The sequence below is a fragment of the Pristiophorus japonicus genome, chromosome 16, assembly GCF_044704955.1.
Source record: "Pristiophorus japonicus isolate sPriJap1 chromosome 16, sPriJap1.hap1, whole genome shotgun sequence".
Taxonomy (NCBI): Eukaryota; Metazoa; Chordata; class Chondrichthyes; family Pristiophoridae; genus Pristiophorus; species Pristiophorus japonicus.
Genome location: NC_091992.1, coordinates 54,980,959 through 55,001,433, shown reverse-complemented (window position 1 = coordinate 55,001,433; position 20,475 = coordinate 54,980,959). Strand labels below are relative to the sequence as shown.

General features: G+C 44.9%; 1 protein-coding gene across 2 annotated transcripts in view; it reads right to left on the bottom strand.

Annotated features, from left to right (window-relative positions):
* Window positions 1-17,322: 17,322 nt before the first annotated feature.
* Window positions 17,323-20,475, bottom strand: part of mmp28 (matrix metallopeptidase 28) — a 107,182-nt gene continuing 104,029 nt past the window's right edge. For both annotated transcript variants that reach the window (XM_070857349.1, XM_070857350.1), the window contains one exon: window positions 17,323-17,780. In XM_070857349.1, the coding sequence (XP_070713450.1) occupies window positions 17,377-17,780 (404 nt within the window). In that variant the 3' untranslated portion in view covers window positions 17,323-17,376. The remainder of the gene's footprint in view (window positions 17,781-20,475) is intronic.

The following is a 20,475-nucleotide window of genomic DNA, read 5'->3' as shown; positions in this document are numbered from 1 at the left end:
CTCCCTGTGCATGCTGTATATACTCTCCCTGTGTGTGTACTGTATATACTCTCCCTGTGTGTGTGCGCTGTATATACTCTCCCTATGCGTGCTGTATATACTCTCCCTGTGTGTGTACTGTACATACTATCCCTATGTGTGTGCTGTATATACTCTCCCCGTGTGTGCTGTATATGCTCTCCCTGTGTGTGTGCTGTATATACTCCACCTGTGTATGCTGTATAAACTGTCCCTGTGCCTGCACTGTATATACTCTCCCTGTGTGTGCTGTATATACTCTCGCTGTGCATGTACTGTATATACTCTCCGTGTGTGTGTACTGTATATACTCTTCCTATGTATTCTCTATATACTTCTCCTGTGTGTGCTGTATATACTCTCCCTGTATGTGCTGTGTGTGTGCTGCATATACTCTCCCTATGCGTGCTGTATATACTCTCCCTGCATGTGTGCTGTATATACTCTCCCTGTGTTTGCGCTGTATACTCTCCCTGTGTGTGTGCTGCATATACTCTCCCTATGCATGCTGTATATACTCTCCCTGTGTGTGTACTGTACATACTATCCCTATGTGTGTGCTGTATATACTCTCCCCGTGTGTGCTGTATGTACTCTTCCTGTGTGTGTGCTGTATATACTCCACCTGTGTATGCTGTATAAACTGTCCCTGTGCCTTCACTGTATATACTCTCCCTGTGTGTGCTGTATATACTCTCTCTGTTTGTGCTGTATATATTCTCCCTGTGTGTGCAGTGTATGTGCTGTATATACTCTCCCTGTGTGTGTGCTGTATATACTCTCCGTGTGTGTGTATACTCTCCCTGTGTATACTGTATATACTCCCCCTGTGTGTGCTGTATATACTCTCCCTGTGTGTGCTGTGTATGTGCCGCATATACTCTCCCAGTGTGTGTGCTGTACATACTCTCCCTCTGCGTGCTGTATATACTCTCCCTTTGTGTGTACTGTATATACTATCCCCGCATGTGTGCTGTATATACACTTTCTGTGTGTACTGTATATACTCTCCCTGTGTGTGTGCGCTGTATAATCTCCCTGTGTGTGTGCTCTATGTACTCTCCCTGTGTATGTTCTGTATATACTCTCCCTGTGTGTGTACTGTATATACTCTCCCTGTGTGTGCTGCATATACTCACCCTGTGTGTGTGCTATATATACACTCCCTGTGTGTCTACTGTATATACTCTCCCTGTGTGTGCTGTATATACTCTCCCTGTGTGTGCTTTCTATGCGCTGTATATATTCTCCCTTTGTGTGTGCTGTATGTACTTTCCCTGTGTGTATGCTGTATATACTCACCCTGTGTGTGCTGTAGATACTCTCCCTGTGTGTGCTGTCTATGTGCTGTATATATTCTCCCTGTGTGTGTGCTGTATATAATCTCCCTGTGTGTGCTCTATATACTCTCCTTGTATGTGTACTGTATATACTGTACCTGTGTGTGTACTGTATATACTCTCCTTGTGTGTGTGCTGATATACTCACTCTGTCTGTGTAGTATATACTCTGCCTGTGTGTGTGCATTCTACTTCCCAGTGTGTGCTGTATAAACTCTTCCTGTGCGTGTACTGTATATACACTCTCACTGTGTGTGCTGTATACACTCTCACTGTGTGTGCTGTATATACTCTCCCTGTGTTTACTGTATATACTCTCCCTGTGTGTGTACTGTATATACTCCACGTGTGTGTGTGTGTACTGTATATACTGTCCATGCGTGTGTACTGTATACACTCTCCCTGCATGTGTGCTGTATATACTCTCCCTGTGTATGCTGTATAAGCTCTCCCTGTGCCTGTACTGTATATACACTCCCTGTGTGTGCTGTATATATTCACGCTGTGCGTGTACTGTATATATTCTCCCTGTGTGTGTGCTGTATATACTCTCACTGTGTATGTATACTCTCCCTGTGTATACTGTACATTCTCCCCCTGTGTGTGCTGTATATACACTCACTGTATGTGCTGTATATACTCTCCCTGTGTGGGTGCTGTACATACTCTCCCTTTGCATGCTGTATATACTCTCCCTTTGTGTGTACTGTATATACTCTCCCTGCGTGTGTGCTGTATATACGCTTTCTGTGTGTACTGTATATACTCTCCCTGTGTGTGTTGTATATACTTTCCCTGTGTGTGTACTGCATAAACTCTCCCTGTGTGTGTGCTGTATATTCTCTCCGTGTGTGCGTGTTGTATTTACTCTCCCTGTGTGTGTGCTGTATATACTCCCACTGTGTATGCTGTGTAGACTCTCGCTGTGCGTGTACTGTATATACTCTCCCTGTGTGTGCTGTACATACTCTTGCTGTGCATGTACTGTATACACTCTCCCTGTGTGTGTACTGTATATTCGTTCTCTGTGTATGTTCTGTATATACTCTCCGTGTGTGTACTGTATATATTCACCACGTGTGTATACTGTATATACTCTTCCTCTCTGTGTACTGTATATACTCTCCCTGTGTGTGTGCTGTATATACTCTCCCTATATATACTGTATATACTCTCCCTTTGTGTGTGCTGCATATGCTCTCCCTGTGTGTTCTGCATATACTCTCCCTGTGTTTACTGTATATACTCTCCCTGTATATGCTGTATCTACTCTCCTTGTGTGTGTGCTGTATATACTCTGCCTGTGTGTTTGCAGTATATACTCTCCCTGTGTGTGTGCTGTATATACTCTACTTGCATGTGTGCTGTATATACTCTCCCCGCGTGTGTGCTGTATATACTCCCCTTGTGTTTGTACTGTCAATACTCTCCCTGTGTGTGCTGTATATACTCTCCCTGCAGGTGTTCTGTATATATTCTCCCTGTGTGTGCGCTGTATACTCTCCCTGTGTGTGTGCTGCATATACTCTCCCTATGCGTACTGTATATACTCTCCCTGTGTGTGTACTGTACATACTATCCCTATGTGTGTGTTGTATATACTCTCCCTGTGTGTGTGCTGTATATACTCTCCCTGTGTGTGTACTGTATATACTCTCCCTGTGTGTGTGCTGTATATACTCTCCCTGTGTGTGCGCTGTATACTCACCCTGTGTGTGTGCTGCATATACTCTCCCTATGCGTGCTGTATATATTCTCCCTGTGCGTGCTGTATATACTCTCCCTGTGTGTGTGCTGTATATACTCCACCTGTGTATGCTGTATAAACTGTCCCTGTGCATGCACTGTATATACTCTCCCTGTGTGTGCTGTATATACTCTCGCTGTGCGTGTACTGTATATACTCTCCGTGTATGTGTACTGTATATACTCTCCCTGTGTATACTCTATATACTCCCCCTGTGTGTGCTGTATATACTCTCCCTGCATGTGTGCTGTATATACTCTCCCTGTGTGTGCGCTGTATACTCTCCCTGTGTGTGTGCTGCATATACTCTCCCTATGCGTGCTGTATATACTCTCCCTGTGTGTGTACTGTACATACTATCCCTATGTGTGTGCTGTATATACTCTCCTTGTGTGTGTGCTGTATATACTCTTCCTGTGTGTGTGCTGTATATACTCCACCTGTGTATGCTGTATAAACTGTCCCTGTGCCTGCACTGTATATACTCTCCCTGTGTGTGCTGTATGTACTCTCACTGTGCGTATACTGTATATACTCTCCCTGTGTGTGTACTGTATATACTCTCCCTGTGTGTGTGCTGTATATACTCTCCCTGTTTGTGCTGTATATACTCTCCCTGTGTGTGCAGTGTATGTGCTGTATATACTCTCCCTGTGTGTGTGCTGTATAATCTCCCTGTGTGTGCTGCATATACTCTCCCTGTGTGTGCTGTCTATGTGCTGTATATATTCTCCCTGTGTGTGTGCTGTATATAATCTCCCTGTGTGTGCTCTATATACTCTCCTTGTATGTGTACTGTATATACTGTCCATTTGTGTGTACTGTATATACTCTCCTTGTGCGTGTACTGTATATACACTCCCTGTGTGTGCTGTATACACTCTCACTGTGTGTGCTGTATATACTCTCCCTGTGTTTACTTTATATACTCTCCCTGTGTGTGTACTGTATATACTCCACATGTGTGTGTGTACTGTATATACTCTCCCTGTGTATACTCTATATACTCCCCCTGTGTGTGCTGTATATACTCTCCCTGCATGTGTGCTGTATATACTCTCCCTGTGTGTGCGCTGTATACTCTCCCTGTGTGTGTGCTGCATATACTCTCCCTATGCGTGCTGTATATACTCTCCCTGTGTGTGTACTGTACATACTATCCCTATGTGTGTGTTGTATATACTCTCCCTGTGTGTGCTGTATATACTCTCCCTGTGTGTGTACTGTATATATTCTCCCTGTGTGTGTACTGTATATACTCTCCCTGTGTGTCTACTGTACATACTATCCCTATGTGTGTGTTGTATATACTCTCCCTGTGTGTGCTGTATATACTCTCCCTGTGTGTGTACTGTATATACTCTCCCTGTGTGTGTGCTGTATATACTCTCCCTGTGTGTGCGCTGTATACTCTCCCTGTGTGTGTGCTGCATATACTCTCCCTGTGCGTGCTGTATATACTCTCCCTGTGTGTGTGCTGTATATACTCCACCTGTGTATGCTGGATAAACTGTCCCTGTGCCTGCACTGTATATACTCTCCCTGTGTGTGCTGTATATACTCTCGCTGTGCGTGTACTGTATATACTCTCCGTGTGTGTGTACTGTATATACTCTCCCTGTGTATACTCTATATACTCCCCCTGTGTGTGCTGTATATACTCTCCCTGCATGTGTGCTGTATATACTCTCCCTGTGTGTGCGCTGTATACTCTCCCTGTGTGTGTGCTGCATATACTCTCCCTATGCGTGCTGTATATACTCTCCCTGTGTGTGTACTGTACATACTATCCCTATGTGTGTGCTGTATATACTCTTCCCATGTGTGCTGTATATACTCTCCCTGTGTGTGTGCTGTATATACTCCACTTGTGTATGCTGTATAAACTGTCCCTGTGCCTGCACTGTATATACTCTCCCTGTGTGTGCTGTATGTACTCTCGCTGTGCGTATACTGTATATACTCTCCCTGTGTGTGTTCTGTATATACTCTCCCTGTGTGTGTGTTGTATATACTCTCCCTGTTTGTGCAGTGTATGTGCTGCATATACTCTCCCTGTGTGTGTGCTGTATAATCTCCCTGTGTGTGCTGCATATACTCTCCCTGTGTGTGCTGTCTATGTGCTGTATATATTCTCCCTGTGTGTGTGCTGTATATAATCTCCCTGTGTGTGCTCTATATACTCTCCTTGTATGTGTACTGTATATACTGTCCCTTTGTGTGTACTGTATATACTCTCCTTGTGCGTGTACTGTATATACACTCCCTGTGTGTGCTGTATACACTCTCACTGTGTGTGCTGTATATACTCTCCCTGTGTTTACTGTATATACTCTCCATGTGTGTGTACTGTATATACTCCACGTGTGTGTACTGTATATACTGTCCATGCGTGTGTACTGTATATACTCTCCGTGTGTGTACTGTATATACTCTCCCTGTGTTTGCTGTATATACTCTCGCTGTGTCTGCTGTATATACTCTCCCTGTGTGTGTACTGTATATACTCTCCCTGTGTGTGTATTGTATATAGTCTCCCAGTGTGTGTGCTGTATAGACACTCCTTGTGTGTGTACTGTGTATACTCTCGCTGTCCGTGTGCTGTATATATTCTCCCTCTGTGTGTATGGTATATACTCGCCCTGTGTGTGCTGTATATACTCTCCCCGTGTGTATACTGTATATACTCTCCCTGTGTGTCTGCTGTATATACTCTCCCTGTGTGTACTGTATATACACTCCCTGTGTTTAATGTATATACTCTCCTTGTGTGTGTACTGTATACACTCTCCCTATGTGTGCAATGTATATACTCTCCTTGTGTGTGTACTGTATATACTCTCCCGGTGTGTATACTCTATATACTCTCCCTGTGTGTGTGCTGTATAAACTCCCGCTGTGCGTGTACTATATATACTCTGACTGTGTATGTACTGTATAACCACTCCCTGTGTGTGCTGTCTATATGCTGTATATTCTCTCTCTGTGCATGCTGTATATAATCTCACTGTGTGTGTGCTTATATACTCTCACTGTGTGTGTGCTGTATATACTCTCACTGTGTGTGTGCTGTATATACTCTCCCTGTGTGTGTGCTGTATATTCTCTCTCTGTGCATGCTGTATATACTCTCCCTGTGCGTGTACTGTATAATACCATCCCTATGTGTGTGCTGTATATATTCTCCCCGTGTGTGTTATATATACTCTCCCTGTGTGTGTGCTATATATACCCTCCCCCGTGTATGCTTTATAAACTCTCCCTGTGCCTGTACTGTATATACTCTCCCTGTGTGTACTGTATATACTCTCCCTCTGTGTGTGCTGTATATACTCTCCGTGTGTGCATTACATAAACTCTCCCTGTTTGTGTGCTGTATATGCTCTCCTTGTGTGTGTACGGTATATACTCTCCCTGTATGTGCTGTATATACTCTCCCTGTGTGTGTACTGTATATACTACACGTGTGTGTGTGTGTACTGTATATACTCTCCATGTGTGTGTACTCTATATACTCTCCCTGTGTGTGATGTATATACACTCCGTGTGTGTACTGTATATACTCTCCGTGTGTGATATATACTCTCCCTGTGTGTGTACTGTATATACTCTTCATGTGTGTGTACTGTATATACTCTCGCTCTCCATGTACTGTATATACTCTTCCTGTGTGTGTGCTGTATATGCTCTCCTTGTGTGTGTACGGTATACACTCTCCCTGTGTGTGCTGTATACACTCGCCCTGTGTGTGTACTCTATATACTCTCCCTGTGTGTATGGTATAGACTCTCCATGTGTGTATGGTGTTTACTCCCCCTGTGTGCGCTGTATATACTCTCCCCGTGTGCATACTGTATATACTCTCCTTGTATGTGTACTATGTATACTCTCCCCATGTGCGCTGTATATACTCGCACTGTCTTTACTGTATATACTCTCCCTGAGTGTGTGTTGTATATAATCTCCCTCTGTGTACTGTATATATGCTCCCTGCCTGTGCTGTATATATTTTCCTTGTGTGTGTGCTGTATATACTCTCCTCGTGTGTGTGCTGTATATACTTGTCCTGTGTGTGTGCTGTATATACTTGTCCTGTGTGTGTGCTGTATATACTTTCCCTGTGTGAGTGCTGTGTATACTCTCCCTGTGTGAGTGCTGTATATACTCTCGCTGTGTGTGCTGTATATACTCTCCCTTTTTGTGCTGTGTATGTGATGTATATACTCTCCCTGTGTGCGTGCTGTATATACTCGCCCTGTGTGTGCTGTATATATTCTCCCTGTGTGTGTATTGTATATACTCTCCCTGTATGTGTGGTGTATATACTCTCCCTGTGCGTATACTGTATATACTCTCCCCGCATGTGTGCTGTATATACTCCCCTTGTGTTTGTACTGTCAATACTCTCCCTGTGTGTGCTGTATATACTCACCCTGCAGGTGTTCTGTATATATTCTCCCTGTGTTTGCGCCGTATACTCTCCCTGTGTGTGTGCTGCATATACTCTCCCTATGCGTGCTGTATATACTCTCCCTGTGTGTCTACTGTACATACTATCCCTATGTGTGTGTTGTATATACTCTCCCTGTGTGTGCTGTATATACTCTCCCTGTGTGTGTACTGTATATACTCTCCCTGTGTGTGTGCTGTATATACTCTCCCTGTGTGTGCGCTGTATACTCTCCCTGTGTGTGTGCTGCATATACTCTCCCTGTGCGTGGTGTATATAATCTCCCTGTGTGTATGCTGTATATACTCCACCTGTGTATGCTGTATAAACTGTCCCTGTGCCTGCACTGTATATACTCTCCCTGTGTGTGCTGCATATACTCTCCCTATGCGTGCTGTATATACTCTCCCTGCATGTGTGCTGTATATACTCTCCCTGTGTGTGCGCTGTATACTCTCCCTGTGTGTGTGCTGCATATACTCTCCCTATGCTTGCTGTATATACTCTCCCTGTGTGTGTACTGTACATACTATCCCTGTGTGTGTGCTGTATATACTCCACCTGTGTATGCTGTATAAACTGTCCCTGTGCCTGCACTGTATATACTCTCCCTGTGTGTGCTGTATATACTCTCACTGTGCGTATACTGTATATACTCTCCCTGTGTGAGTACTGTATATACTCTCCCTGTGTGTGTGCTGTATATACTCTCCCTGTTTGTGCTGTATATACTCTCCCTGTGTGTGCAGTGTATGTGCTGTATATACTCTCCCTGTGTATGTGCTGTATATACTCTCGCTGTGCGTGTACTGTATATACTCTCCGTGTGTGTGTACTGTATATACTCTCCGTGTATACTCTATATACTCCCCCTGTGTGTGCTGTAAATACTCTCCCTGTATGTGCTGTGTGTGTGCTGCATATACTCTCCCTATGCGTGCTGTATATACTCTCCCTGCATGTGTGCTGTATATACTCTCCCTGTGTGTGCGCTGTATACTCTCCCTGTGTGTGTGCTGCATATACTCTCCCTATGCGTGCTGTATATACTCTCCCTGTGTGTGTACTGTACATACTATCCCTATGTGTGTGCTGTATATACTCTTCCCGTGTGTGCTGTATATACTCTCCCTGTGTGTGTGCTGTATATACTCCACCTGTGTATGCTGTATAAACTGTCCCTGTGCCTGCACTGTATATACTCTCGCTGTGTGTGCTGTATATACTCTCCCTGTGTGTGCTGTGTATGTGCTGCATATACTCTCCCAGTGTGTGTGCGCTGTATATACTCTCCCTCTGCGTGCTGTATATACTCTCCCTTTGTGTGTACTGTATATACTATCAATGCGTGTGTGCTGTATATACGCTTTCTATGTGTACTGTATATACTCTCCCTGTGTGTGTGCTGTATAATCTCCCTGTGTGTGTGCTGTATATACTCTCCCTGTGCATGCTGCATATACTCTCCCTGTGTGTGTACTGCATAAACTCTCCCTGTGTGTGTGCTGTGTATTCTCTCCCTGTGTGCGTGCTGTATATACTCTCCCCGTGCGTGCTGTATATACTCTCCCTGTGTGTGTGCTCTATGTACTCTCCCTGTGTATGTTCTGTATATACTCTCCCTGTGTGTGTACTGTATATACTCTCCCTGTGTGTGCTGCATATACTCACCCTGTGTGTGTGCTATATATACACTCCCTGTGTGTCTACTGTATATACTCTCCCTGTATGTGCTGTATATACACTCCCTGTGTGTGCTGTCTATGTGCTGTATATATTCTCCCTGTGTGTGTGCTGTATGTACTTTCCCTGTGTGTGTGCTGTATATACTCTCCCTGTGTGTGCTGTAGATACTCTCCCTGTGTGTGCTGTCTATGTGCTGTATATATTCTCCGTGTGTGTGCTGTATATAATCTCCCCGTGTGTGCTCTATATACTCTCCTTGTATGTGTACTGTATATATGTCGCTGTGTGTGTACTGTATATACTCTCCTTGTGCGTGTACTGTATATACACTCCCTGTGTGTGCTGTATACACTCTCACTGTGTGTGCTGTATATACTCTCCCTGTGTTTACTCTATATACTCTCCCTGTGTGTGTACTGTATATACTCCACATGTGTGTACTGTATATACTGTCCATGCGTGTGTACTGTATATACTCTCCGTGTGTGTACTGTATATACTCTCCCTGTGTGTGCTGTATATACTCTCGCTGTGTGTGTGCTGCATATACACTCCTTGTGTGTGTACTGTATATGCTCTCCCTGTGTGTGTATTGTATATAGTCTCCCTGTGCATGTACTGTATATACTCTCTCTGTAGGTATGGTATGTACTCTCCCTGTGTGTATATACTCTCCCAGTGAGTGTGCTGTATAGACACACCTTGTGTGTGTACTGTGTATACTCTCGCTGTCCGTGTGCTGTATATATTCTCCCTCTGTGTGTATGGTATATACTCGCCCTGTGTGTGCTGTATATACTCTCCCCATGTGTATACTGTATATATGCTCCCTGTGTGTGTGCTATATATACTCTCCCTGTGTGTACTGTATATACACTCCCTGTGTTTAATGTATATACTCTCCTTGTACGTGTACTGTATATACACTCCCTGTGTGTGCTGTATACACTCTCACTGTGTGTGCTGTATATACTCTCCCTGTGTTTACTCTATATACTCTCCCTGTGTGTGTACTGTATATACTCCACATGTGTGTACTGTATATACTGTCCATGCGTGTGTACTGTATATACTCTCCGTGTGTGTACTGTATATACTCTCCCTGTGTGTGCTGTATATACTCTCGCTGTGTGTGTGCTGCATATACACTCCTTGTGTGTGTACTGTATATGCTCTCCCTGTGTGTGCATTGTATATAGTCTCCCTGTGCATGTACTGTATATACTCTCTCTGTAGGTACGGTATGTACTCTCCCTGTGTGTATATACTCTCCCAGTGAGTGTGCTGTATAGACACACCTTGTGTGTGTACTGTGTATACTCTCGCTGTCCGTGTGCTGTATATATTCTCCCTCTGTGTGTATGGTATATACTCGCCCTGTGTGTGCTGTATATACTCTCCCCATGTGTATACTGTATATATGCTCCCTGTGTGTGTGCTATATATACTCTCCCTGTGTGTACTGTATATACACTCCCTGTGTTTAATGTATATACTCTCCTTGTGTGTGTACTGTATACACTCTCCCTATGTGTGTACTGTATATACTCTCCTTGTGTGTGTACTGTATATACTCTTCTTGTGTGTGTACTGTATATACTCTCCCTGTGTGTATACTCTATATACTCTCACTGTGTGTGTGCTGTATAAACTCCCGCTGTGCGTGTACTATATATACTCTGACTGTGTATGTACTGTATAACCCCTCCCTGTGTGTGCTGTCTATGTGCTGTATATTCTCTCTCTGTGTGTGCTGTATATACTCTCACTGTGTGTGTGCTTATATACTCTCACTGTGTGTGTGCTGTATATACTCTCCCTGTGTGTGTGCTGTATATACTCTCCCTGTGTGTGTACTGTATAATACCATCCCTATGTGTGTGCTGTATATATTCTCCCCGTGTGTGTTATATATACTCTCCCTGTGTGTGTGCTATATATACCCTCCCCCCGTGTATGCTTTATAAACTCTCCCTGTGCCTGTACTGTATATACTCTCCCTGTGTGTACTGTATATACTCTCCCTCTGTGTGTGCTGTATATACTCTCCCTGTGCGTGCTGTATATACTCTCCGTGTGTGCATTACATAAACTCTCCCTGTGTGTGTGCTGTATATTCTCTCCGTGTGTGTGTGCTGTATATACTCTCCCCATGTGTGCTGTATAAACTCTCACTGTGCATATACTGTATACACTCTCCCTGTGTGTGTACTTTATATTCTCTCCGTGTGTACTGTATATACTCTCCCTGTGTATGTTCTGTATATACGCTCCCTGTGTGTGTACTGTATATACTCTCCCTGTATGTGCTGTATATACTCTTCCTGTGTGTGTGCTGTATATGCTCTCCTTGTGTGTGTACGGTATATACACTCCCTGTGTGTGTGCTGTATATTCTCTCCGTGTGTGCTGTATATACTCTCCCTGTGTGTACTATATATACTGTCCATGTGTGAGTACTGTATATACTCTCCCTGTATGTGCTGTATATACTCTCCCTGTGTGTGTACTGTATATACTACACGTGTGTGTGTGTACTGTATATACTCTCCATGTGTGTGTACTCTATATACTCTCCCTGTGTGTGATGTATATACACTCCGTGTGTGTACTGTATATACTCTCCCTGTGTGTGATATATACTCTCCCTGTGTGTGTACTGTATATACTCTTCATGTGTGTGTACTGTATATACTCTCGCTCTCCATGTACTGTATATACTCTTCCTGTGTGTGTGCTGTATATGCTCTCCTTGTGTGTGTACGGTATATACTCTCCATGTGTGTGCTGTATACACTCGCCCTGTGTGTGTACTCTATATACTCTCCCTGTGTGTATGGTATAGACTCTCCATGTGTGTGTATTCTCTCCCTGTGTGTATGCTGTATATATTCTCCATGTGTGTATGGTGTTTACTCCCCATGTGTGTGCTGTATATACTCTCCCCGTGTGCATACTGTATATACTCTCCTTGTATGTGTACTATGTATACTCTCCCCATGTGCGCTGTATGTACTCTCACTGTGTTTACTGTATATACTCTCCCTGTGTGTGTGCTGTATATACTCTCCCTGTGTGTGTGCTGCATATACTCTCCCTATGCGTGCTGTATATACTCTCCCTGTGTGTGTACTGTACATACTATCCCTATGTGTGTGTTGTATAAACTGTCCCTGTGACTGCACTGTATATACTCTCCGTGTGTGTGCTGTATATACTCTCGCTGTGCGTGTACTGTATATACTCTCCGTGTGTGTGTACTGTATATACTCTCCCTGTGTGTGCACTGTATACTCTCCCTGTGTGTGTACTGTACATACTATCCCTATGTGTGTGCTGTATATACTCTTCCCATGTGTGCTGTATATACTCTCCCTGTGTGTGTGCTGTATATACTCCACCTGTGTATGCTGTATAAACTGTCCCTGTGCCTGCACTGTATATACTCTCCCTGTGTGTGCTGTATATACTCTCGCTGTGTGTATACTGTATATACTCTCCCTGTGTATGTACTGTATATACTCTACCTGTTTGTGCTGTATATACTCTCCCTGTGTGTGCAGTGTATGTGCTGCATATACTCTCCCAGTGTGTGTACTGTATATACTATCCCCGCGTGTGTGCTGTATATACACTTTCTGTGTGTACTGTATATACTCTCCCTGTGTGTGTGCTGTATAATCTCACTGTGTGTGTGCTGTATATACTCTCCCTGTGCGTGCTGCATATACTCTATCTGTGTGTGTACTGCATAAACTCTCACTGTGTGTGTGCTCCGTATTCTCTCCCTGTGTGCGTGCTGTATATACTCTCCCCGTGTGTGCTGTATATACTCTCCCTGTGTGTGTGCTCTATGTACTCTCCCTGTGTGTGTACTGTATATACTCTCCCTGTGTGTGCTGCATATACTCACCCTGTGTGTGTGCTTTTTATACACTCCATGTGTGTCTACTGTATATACTCTCCCTGTGTGTGCTGTATATACTCTCCCTGTGTGTGCTGTCTATGTGCTGTATATATTCTCCCTGTGTGTGCTGTAGATACTCTCCCTGTGTGTGCTGTCTATGTGCTGTATATATTCGCCCTGTGTGTGTGCTGTATATAATCTCCCTGTGTGTGCTCTATATACTCTCCTTGTATGTGTACTGTATATTACTGTCCCTGTGTGTACTGTATATACTCTCCTTGTGCGTGTACTGTATATACACTCCATGTGTGCTATATACACTCTCACTGTGTGTGCTGTATATACTCTCCCTGTGTTTACTGTATATACTCTCCCTGTGTGTGTACTGTATATACTCCACGTGTGTGTACTGTATATACTGTCCATGCGTGTGTACTGTATATACTCTCCGTGTGTGTACTGTATATACTCTCCCTGTGTGTGCTGTATATACTCTCGCTGTGTGTGTGCTGCATATACACTCCTTGTGTGTGTACTGTATATGCTCTCCCTGTGTGTATTGTATATAGTCTCCCTGTGCATGTACTGTATATACTCTCTCTGTGGGTACGGTATGTACTCTCCCTGTGTGTATATACTCTCCCAGTGTGTGTGCTGTATAGACACTCCTTGTGTGTGTACTGTGTATACTTTCGCTGTCCGTGTGCAGTATATATTCTCCCTCTGTGTGTATGGTATATACTCGCCCTGTGTGTGCTGTATATACTCTCCCCGTGTGTATACTGTATATACTCTCCTTGTGTGTGTGATATATATACTCTCCCTGTGTGTACTGTATATACACTCCCTGTGTTTAATGTATATACTCTCCTTGTGTGTGTACTGTATACACTCTCCCTATGTGTGTACTGTATATACTCTCCTTGTGTGTGTACTGTATATACTCTCCCTGTGTGTATACTCTATATACTCTCCCTGTGTGTGTGCTGTATAAACTCCCGCTGTGCGTGTACTATATATACTCTGACTGTGTATGTACTGTATAACCCCTCCCTGTGTGTGCTGTCTATGTGCTGTATATTCTCTCTCTGTGCGTGCTGTATATAATCTCACTGTGTGTGTACTTATATACTCTCACTGTGTGTGTGCTGTATATACTCTCACTGTGTGTGTGCTGTATATACTCTCCGTGTGTGTGTGCTGTATATTCTCTCTCTGTGCATGCTGTATATACTCTCCCTGTGCGTGTACTGTATAATACCATCCCTATGTGTGTGCTGTATATATTCTCCCCGTGTGTGTTATATATACTCTCCCTGTGTGTGTGCTATATATACCCTCCCCCCGTGTATGCTTTATAAACTCTCCCTGTGCCTGTACTGTATATACTCTCCCTGTGTGTACTGTATATACTCTCCCTCTGTGTGTGCTGTATTTACTCTCCCTGTGCGTGCTGTATATACTCTCCATGTGTGCATTACATAAACTCTCCCTGTGTGTGTGCTGTATATTCTCTCCCTGTGTGTGTGCTGTATATTCTCTCCCTGTGTGTGTGCTGTATATACTTTCCCCGTGTGTGCTGTATAAACTCTCACTGTGCATGTACTGTAAACACTCTCCCTGTGTGTGTACTTTATATTCTCTCCGTGTGTACTGTATATACTCTCCCTGTGTATGTTCTGTATATACGCTCCCTGTGTGTATGCTGTATATACTCTCCCTGTATGTGCTGTATATACTCTTCCTGTGTGTGTGCTGTATATGCTCTCCTTGTGTGTGTACGGTATATACTCTTCCTGTGTGTGTGCTGTATATTCTCTTCGTGTGTGCTGTATATACTCTCCCTGTGTGTACTATATATACTGTCCATGTGTGAGTACTGTATATACTCTCCCTGTATGTGCTGTATATACTCTCCCTGTGTGTGCACTGTATATACTACATGTGTGTGTGTGTGCTGTATATACTCTCCATGTGTGTGTACTCTATATACTCTCCCTGTGTGTGATGTATATACACTCCCTGTGTGTGTATTGTATATACTCTTCATGTGTGTGTACTGTATATACTCTCGCTCTCCATGTACTGTATATACTCTTCCTGTGTGTGTGCTGTATATGCTCTCCTTGTGTGTGTACGGTATATACTCTCCCTGTGTGTGCTGTATACACTCGCCCTGTGTGTGTACTCTATATACTCTCCCTGTGTGTATGGTATAGACTCTCCATGTGTGTGTGCTGTATATATTCTCCATGTGTGTATGGTGTTTACTCCCCCTGTGTGTGCTGTATATACTCTCCCCGTGTGCATACTGTATATACTCTCCTTGTATGTGTACTATGTATACTCTCCCCATGTGCGCTGTATATACTCTCACTGTGTTTACTGTATATACTCTCCCTGAGTGTGTGCTGTATATCATCTCCCTGTGTGTACTGTATATACACTCACTGCCTGTGCTGTATATATTTTCCTTGTGTGTGTGCTGTATATACTCTCCTCGTGTGTGTGCTGTATATACTTTTCCTGTGTGTGTGCTGTATATACTTGTCCTGTGTGTATGCTGTATATACTTTCCCTGTGTGAGTGCTGTATATACTCTCCCTGTGTGAGTGCTGTATATACTCTCGCTGTGTGTGCTGTATATACTCTCCCTTTTTATGCTGTGTATGTGATGTATATACTCTCCCTGTGTGCGTGCTCTATTTACTCGCCCTGTGTGTGCTGTATATACTCTCCCTGTGTGTGTATTGTATATACTCTCCCTGTATGTGTGGTGTATATACTCTCCCTGTGCGTATACTGTATATACTCTCCCCGTGTGTGTGCTGTATATACTCCCCTTGTGTTTGTACTGTCAATACTCTCCCTGTGTGTGCTGTATATACTCTCCCTGCAGGTGTTCTGTATATATTCTCCCTGTGTGTGTGCTGTATATACTCTCCCTACGCGTGCTGTATATACTCTCCCTGTGTGTGTACTGTACATACTATCCCTATGTGTGTGTTGTATATACTGTCCCTGTGTGTGTGTTGTATATACTCTCCCTGTACGTGCTGTATATACTCTCCCTGTGTGTGTACTGTATATACTCTCCCTGTGTGTGTGCTGTATATACTCTCCGTGTGTGCGCTGTATACTCTCCCTGTGTGTGCTGCATATACTCTCCCTATGTGTGCTGTATATACTCTCCCTGTGTGTGTACTGTATATACTATCCCTATGTGTGTGTTGTATATACTGTCCCTGTGTGTGTGCTGTTTATACTCTCCCTGTGCATGCTGTATATACTCTCCCTGTGTGTGTACTGTATATTCTCCCTGTGTGTGTGCTGCATATACTCTCCCTATGCGTGCTGTATATACTCTCCCTGTGTGTGTACTGTACATACAATCCCTATGTGTGCTGTATATACTCTCCCTGTGTGTGTGCTGTATATACTCTCCCTGTGTGTGCTGTATATACTCTCCCTGTGTCTGTACTGTATATGCTCTCCATGCGTGTACTGTATATACTCTCCGTGTGTGTGCTGCATATACTCTCCCTGTCCGTGTACTCTATATACTCCCCATGTGTGTACTGTATATACTCTCCCTGCACATGTACTCTGTATACTCTCCCTGTGTGTACTGTATATTCTCTCCCTGTTCAAGTACTGTATATACTCTCTCTGTGTGTACGGTATATATTCACCCTGTGTGTGTATACTCCCGCTGTGTGTGTGCTGTATATACTCTTCCTGTGTGTGTACTCTTTCTACTCTGCCTGTGTGTGCTGTATAAACTCTCCTTGTGAGTGTGCTGTATATACTCTCCTTATGTGTGCGCTTTATATACTCTCCGTCTGTGTGTGCTGTGTATACTCTGCCTGTGTGTGTTGTATATACTCTCCCTGTGTGTGCTGTATATACTCTCCCCGTGTGTGTGCTTTATATACTCTCCCCGTGTGTGTGCTTTATATATTCTCCCTGTGTGCTGTGTATACTCTGCCTGTGTGTATGGTATATACTCTCCCTCTCTGTGTACTGTATATTCCTCCCTGTGTGCTGTATATACTCTCCCTGTTTTGGGTCAGTTTACTCTAGTTCTGTGTTGGGCTGTGGGTTTGTGACACCAATTTTCTGAGAAAGACTGGGCAGGGAACGTCACTTCTGTCAAAATGGGAACAGGCAGGAATTCAGAAGCAAATTGCACTTTAATTTCCAAGTTCTGGGGCGTGGCCTCCTTGGGTCACGTCTGCAGGGTTGGGGTATCTGTAATGTTCCTGGGACAGCAGCCGCTCCAGTGCAACTCCTGTGCCCACTTGCCCTGGTGCAGTACCTTCAGCCTGCTGTTGTCAAACTTCCAGAAAGTCTCGTCTTTGAAGAAATAGGTCCGCTTATCGTTCCAAGTGAAGACCCCGTTGATGCCAACCGGGACCCCTTTCCAGTCGCTGAGGGTTCGCGGGTAGTACTGCTCCACCTGCATCAGGTCTTCGTTCAGGACGTAGTACTTCGACCCTTTGAAAATCACCACGTGGCTCAGTGGGCGGAAGTAGAAGGCGGCGTCTGGGTGTCGAGGCAAGCCCATGGCTTTGACCTTCATCGGGAAGCCCTCATCTAGCTGGCCCTCGGAGTATCTCCAGCATCGGCCCCCTGTGCAACATGAAGTCACTCATTAGACTGCTCTTGCCAGTTACAAACAGCAGGGGGCAGCATGGTGCAAGGGTTTGCTCAAAGACTCACACTGGGGGAAAATTCAGCATCGTCCCCGTGTGGGGGCGGTGTGTAAGGTCGGGAGGCATGGGGCTTAGCGCCAGGCGTTGAAGTCCAGCCCTTCTCCAGAAATTCGGGTTACTGCCCCCAGAAGGAAGTGGAGCACTAAATCAAGCCTGGGTGGTAACGGGGCGGACGTCACAGCAGCGATGCACACTGGGCCGTGCAGCGCTGCACCGTCCAAGGGGCCCCTCCCACCCTCAAAGGGAAGGTCCCACACTGCAGAGTCTGCAGAAGGAAAAGGGACCGACCTGGACCAGCCTGGAGCAAGGTTGCTGCATGCTGAGTTTGGAACTCAGGCTGAGCGAGGAACTGCATCAGCAGCGGGAAAACAAAGGTCAGTTTTAAAACATTATTCACCGGGCCGGCTGGCCTTGAATCACCGCTCCGGTAGTGGCCGGCTGCCCAATCTGTGCCTGCTGCAGCTGTCGGTGTTTGCGGCTGGCGCTGCCGCAGGGGGCGGAAGTGAATTTCGGGTCCGGGGCACTAACGGGGCGATGTGCGCAGCTTGACGTCACGATCTCCGGGCGCAGGAAACCGGGGCGTAAAGCCGTAGCGCTGCCGCTAAATTGCCGCCCAATATGGCGCGAGGCATTAACAGCGCCGTACCAGTTGCTAACGCTACTAATGGGAGACGCAACCGATTTGAATTTCTAGCCCATAGAGACTATTCCAATGCTCTCCTGGCCAGCCGCTCATCTACTACCCTCCTTAAACTTGAGCTCATCTAAAACTCTTTTGCCCGTATCCTGACATGTGCCTGACTCCCGTTCACCCATCGCTGACCTGCATTGGCTCCCAGTCCAGCAACGCCTCTATTATAAAATTCTCATCATTTGTCCTAATCCCTGCATGGCCTCGCCCCCTCATGATCTCTGTGGCCTTTGCTAGTCCTACAAGCCTCCGAGATCTCTGCGGTCCTCCAATTCTGGCCTCTTGAGGATCCCGATTTCCTTCGCTCCACCATCAGTGACCATGCCTTCAGCTGCTGAGGCCCCAAGCTCTGGAACTCCCTCCCTAAACCTCTCTATCTCTCTTTCCTCCTTTAAGACGCTCCTTAAAACCTACCTCTTTGAGCAAGCTTTTGGTCATTTGCCCTAATTTCTCCTTACTTGGCTCAGTTTTTAATTTTCTTAGATAATGCTCCTGTGAAGCAGCTTGGGGCGTTTCACTGTTAAAGGCGCTATATAAAAACAAGTTGTTGTTGTTGTTGTTGTTGTTCTCCCATCGGTCTCTCTCATCTTTCCCCCGATCCACTTTTTGCAATCTCGAGTACATTGATAAATATAATAGGATCAGGGAGAGCAAATCATGTCGACACCTCAGCTTTCAAAGGCATTGCGTAACATAGAAACATAGAAACATAGAAAATAGGTGCAGGAGTAGGCCATTCGGCCCTTCTAGCCTGCACCGCCATTCAATGAGTTCATGGCTGAACATGCAACTTCAGTACCCCATTCCTGCTTTCTCACCATACCCCTTGATTCCCCTAGTAGTAAGGACTTCATCTAACTCCTTTTTGAATATATTTAGTGAATTGGCCTCAACAGCTTTCTGTGGTAGAGAATTCCACAGGTTCACCACTCTCTGGGTGAAGAAATTCCTCCTCATCTCAGTCCTAAATGGCTTCCCCCTTATCCTTAGACTGTGTCCCCTGGTTCTGGACTTCCCCAACATTGGGAGCATTCTTCCTGCATCTAACCTGTCTAACCCCGTCAGAATTTTAAACGTTTCTATGAGGTCCCCTCTCATTCTTCTGAACTCCAGTGAATACAAGCCCAGTTGATCCAGTCTTTCTTGATAGGTCAGTCCCGCCATCCCGGGAATCAGTCTGGTGAACCTTCGCTGCACTCCCTCAATAGCAAGAATGTCCTTCCTCAGGTTAGGAGACCAAAACTGTACACAATACTCCAGGTGTGGCTTCACCAAGGCCCTGTACAATTGTAGCAACACCTCCCTGCCCTTGTACTCAAATCCCCTCGCTATGAAGGCCAACATGCCATTTGCTTTCTTAACCGCCTGCTGTACCTGCATGCCAACCTTCAATGACTGATGTACCATGACACCCAGGTCTCTTTGCACCTGCCCTTTTCCTAATCTGTCACCATTCAGATAATAGTCTGTCTCTCTGTTTTTACCACCAAAGTATAACCTCACATTTATCCACATTATACTTCATCTGCCATGCATTTGCCCACTCACCTAACCTATCCATGTCGCTCTGCAGCCTCATAGAATCCTCCTTGCAGCTCACACTGCCACCCAACTTAGTGTCATCCGCAAATTTGGAGATACTACATTTAATCCCCTCGTCTAAATCATTAATGTACAGTGTAAACAGCTGGGGCCCCAGCACAGAACCTTGCGGTACCCCACTAGTCACTGCCTGCCATTCTGAAAAGTACCCATTTACTCCTACTCTTTGCTTCCTGTCTGACAACCAGTTCTCAATCCATGTCAGCACACTACCCCCAATCCCATGTGCTTTAACTTTGCACATTAATCTCTTGTGTGGAACCTTGTCGAAAGTCTTCTGAAAGTCCAAATATACCACATCAACTGGTTCTCCCTTGTC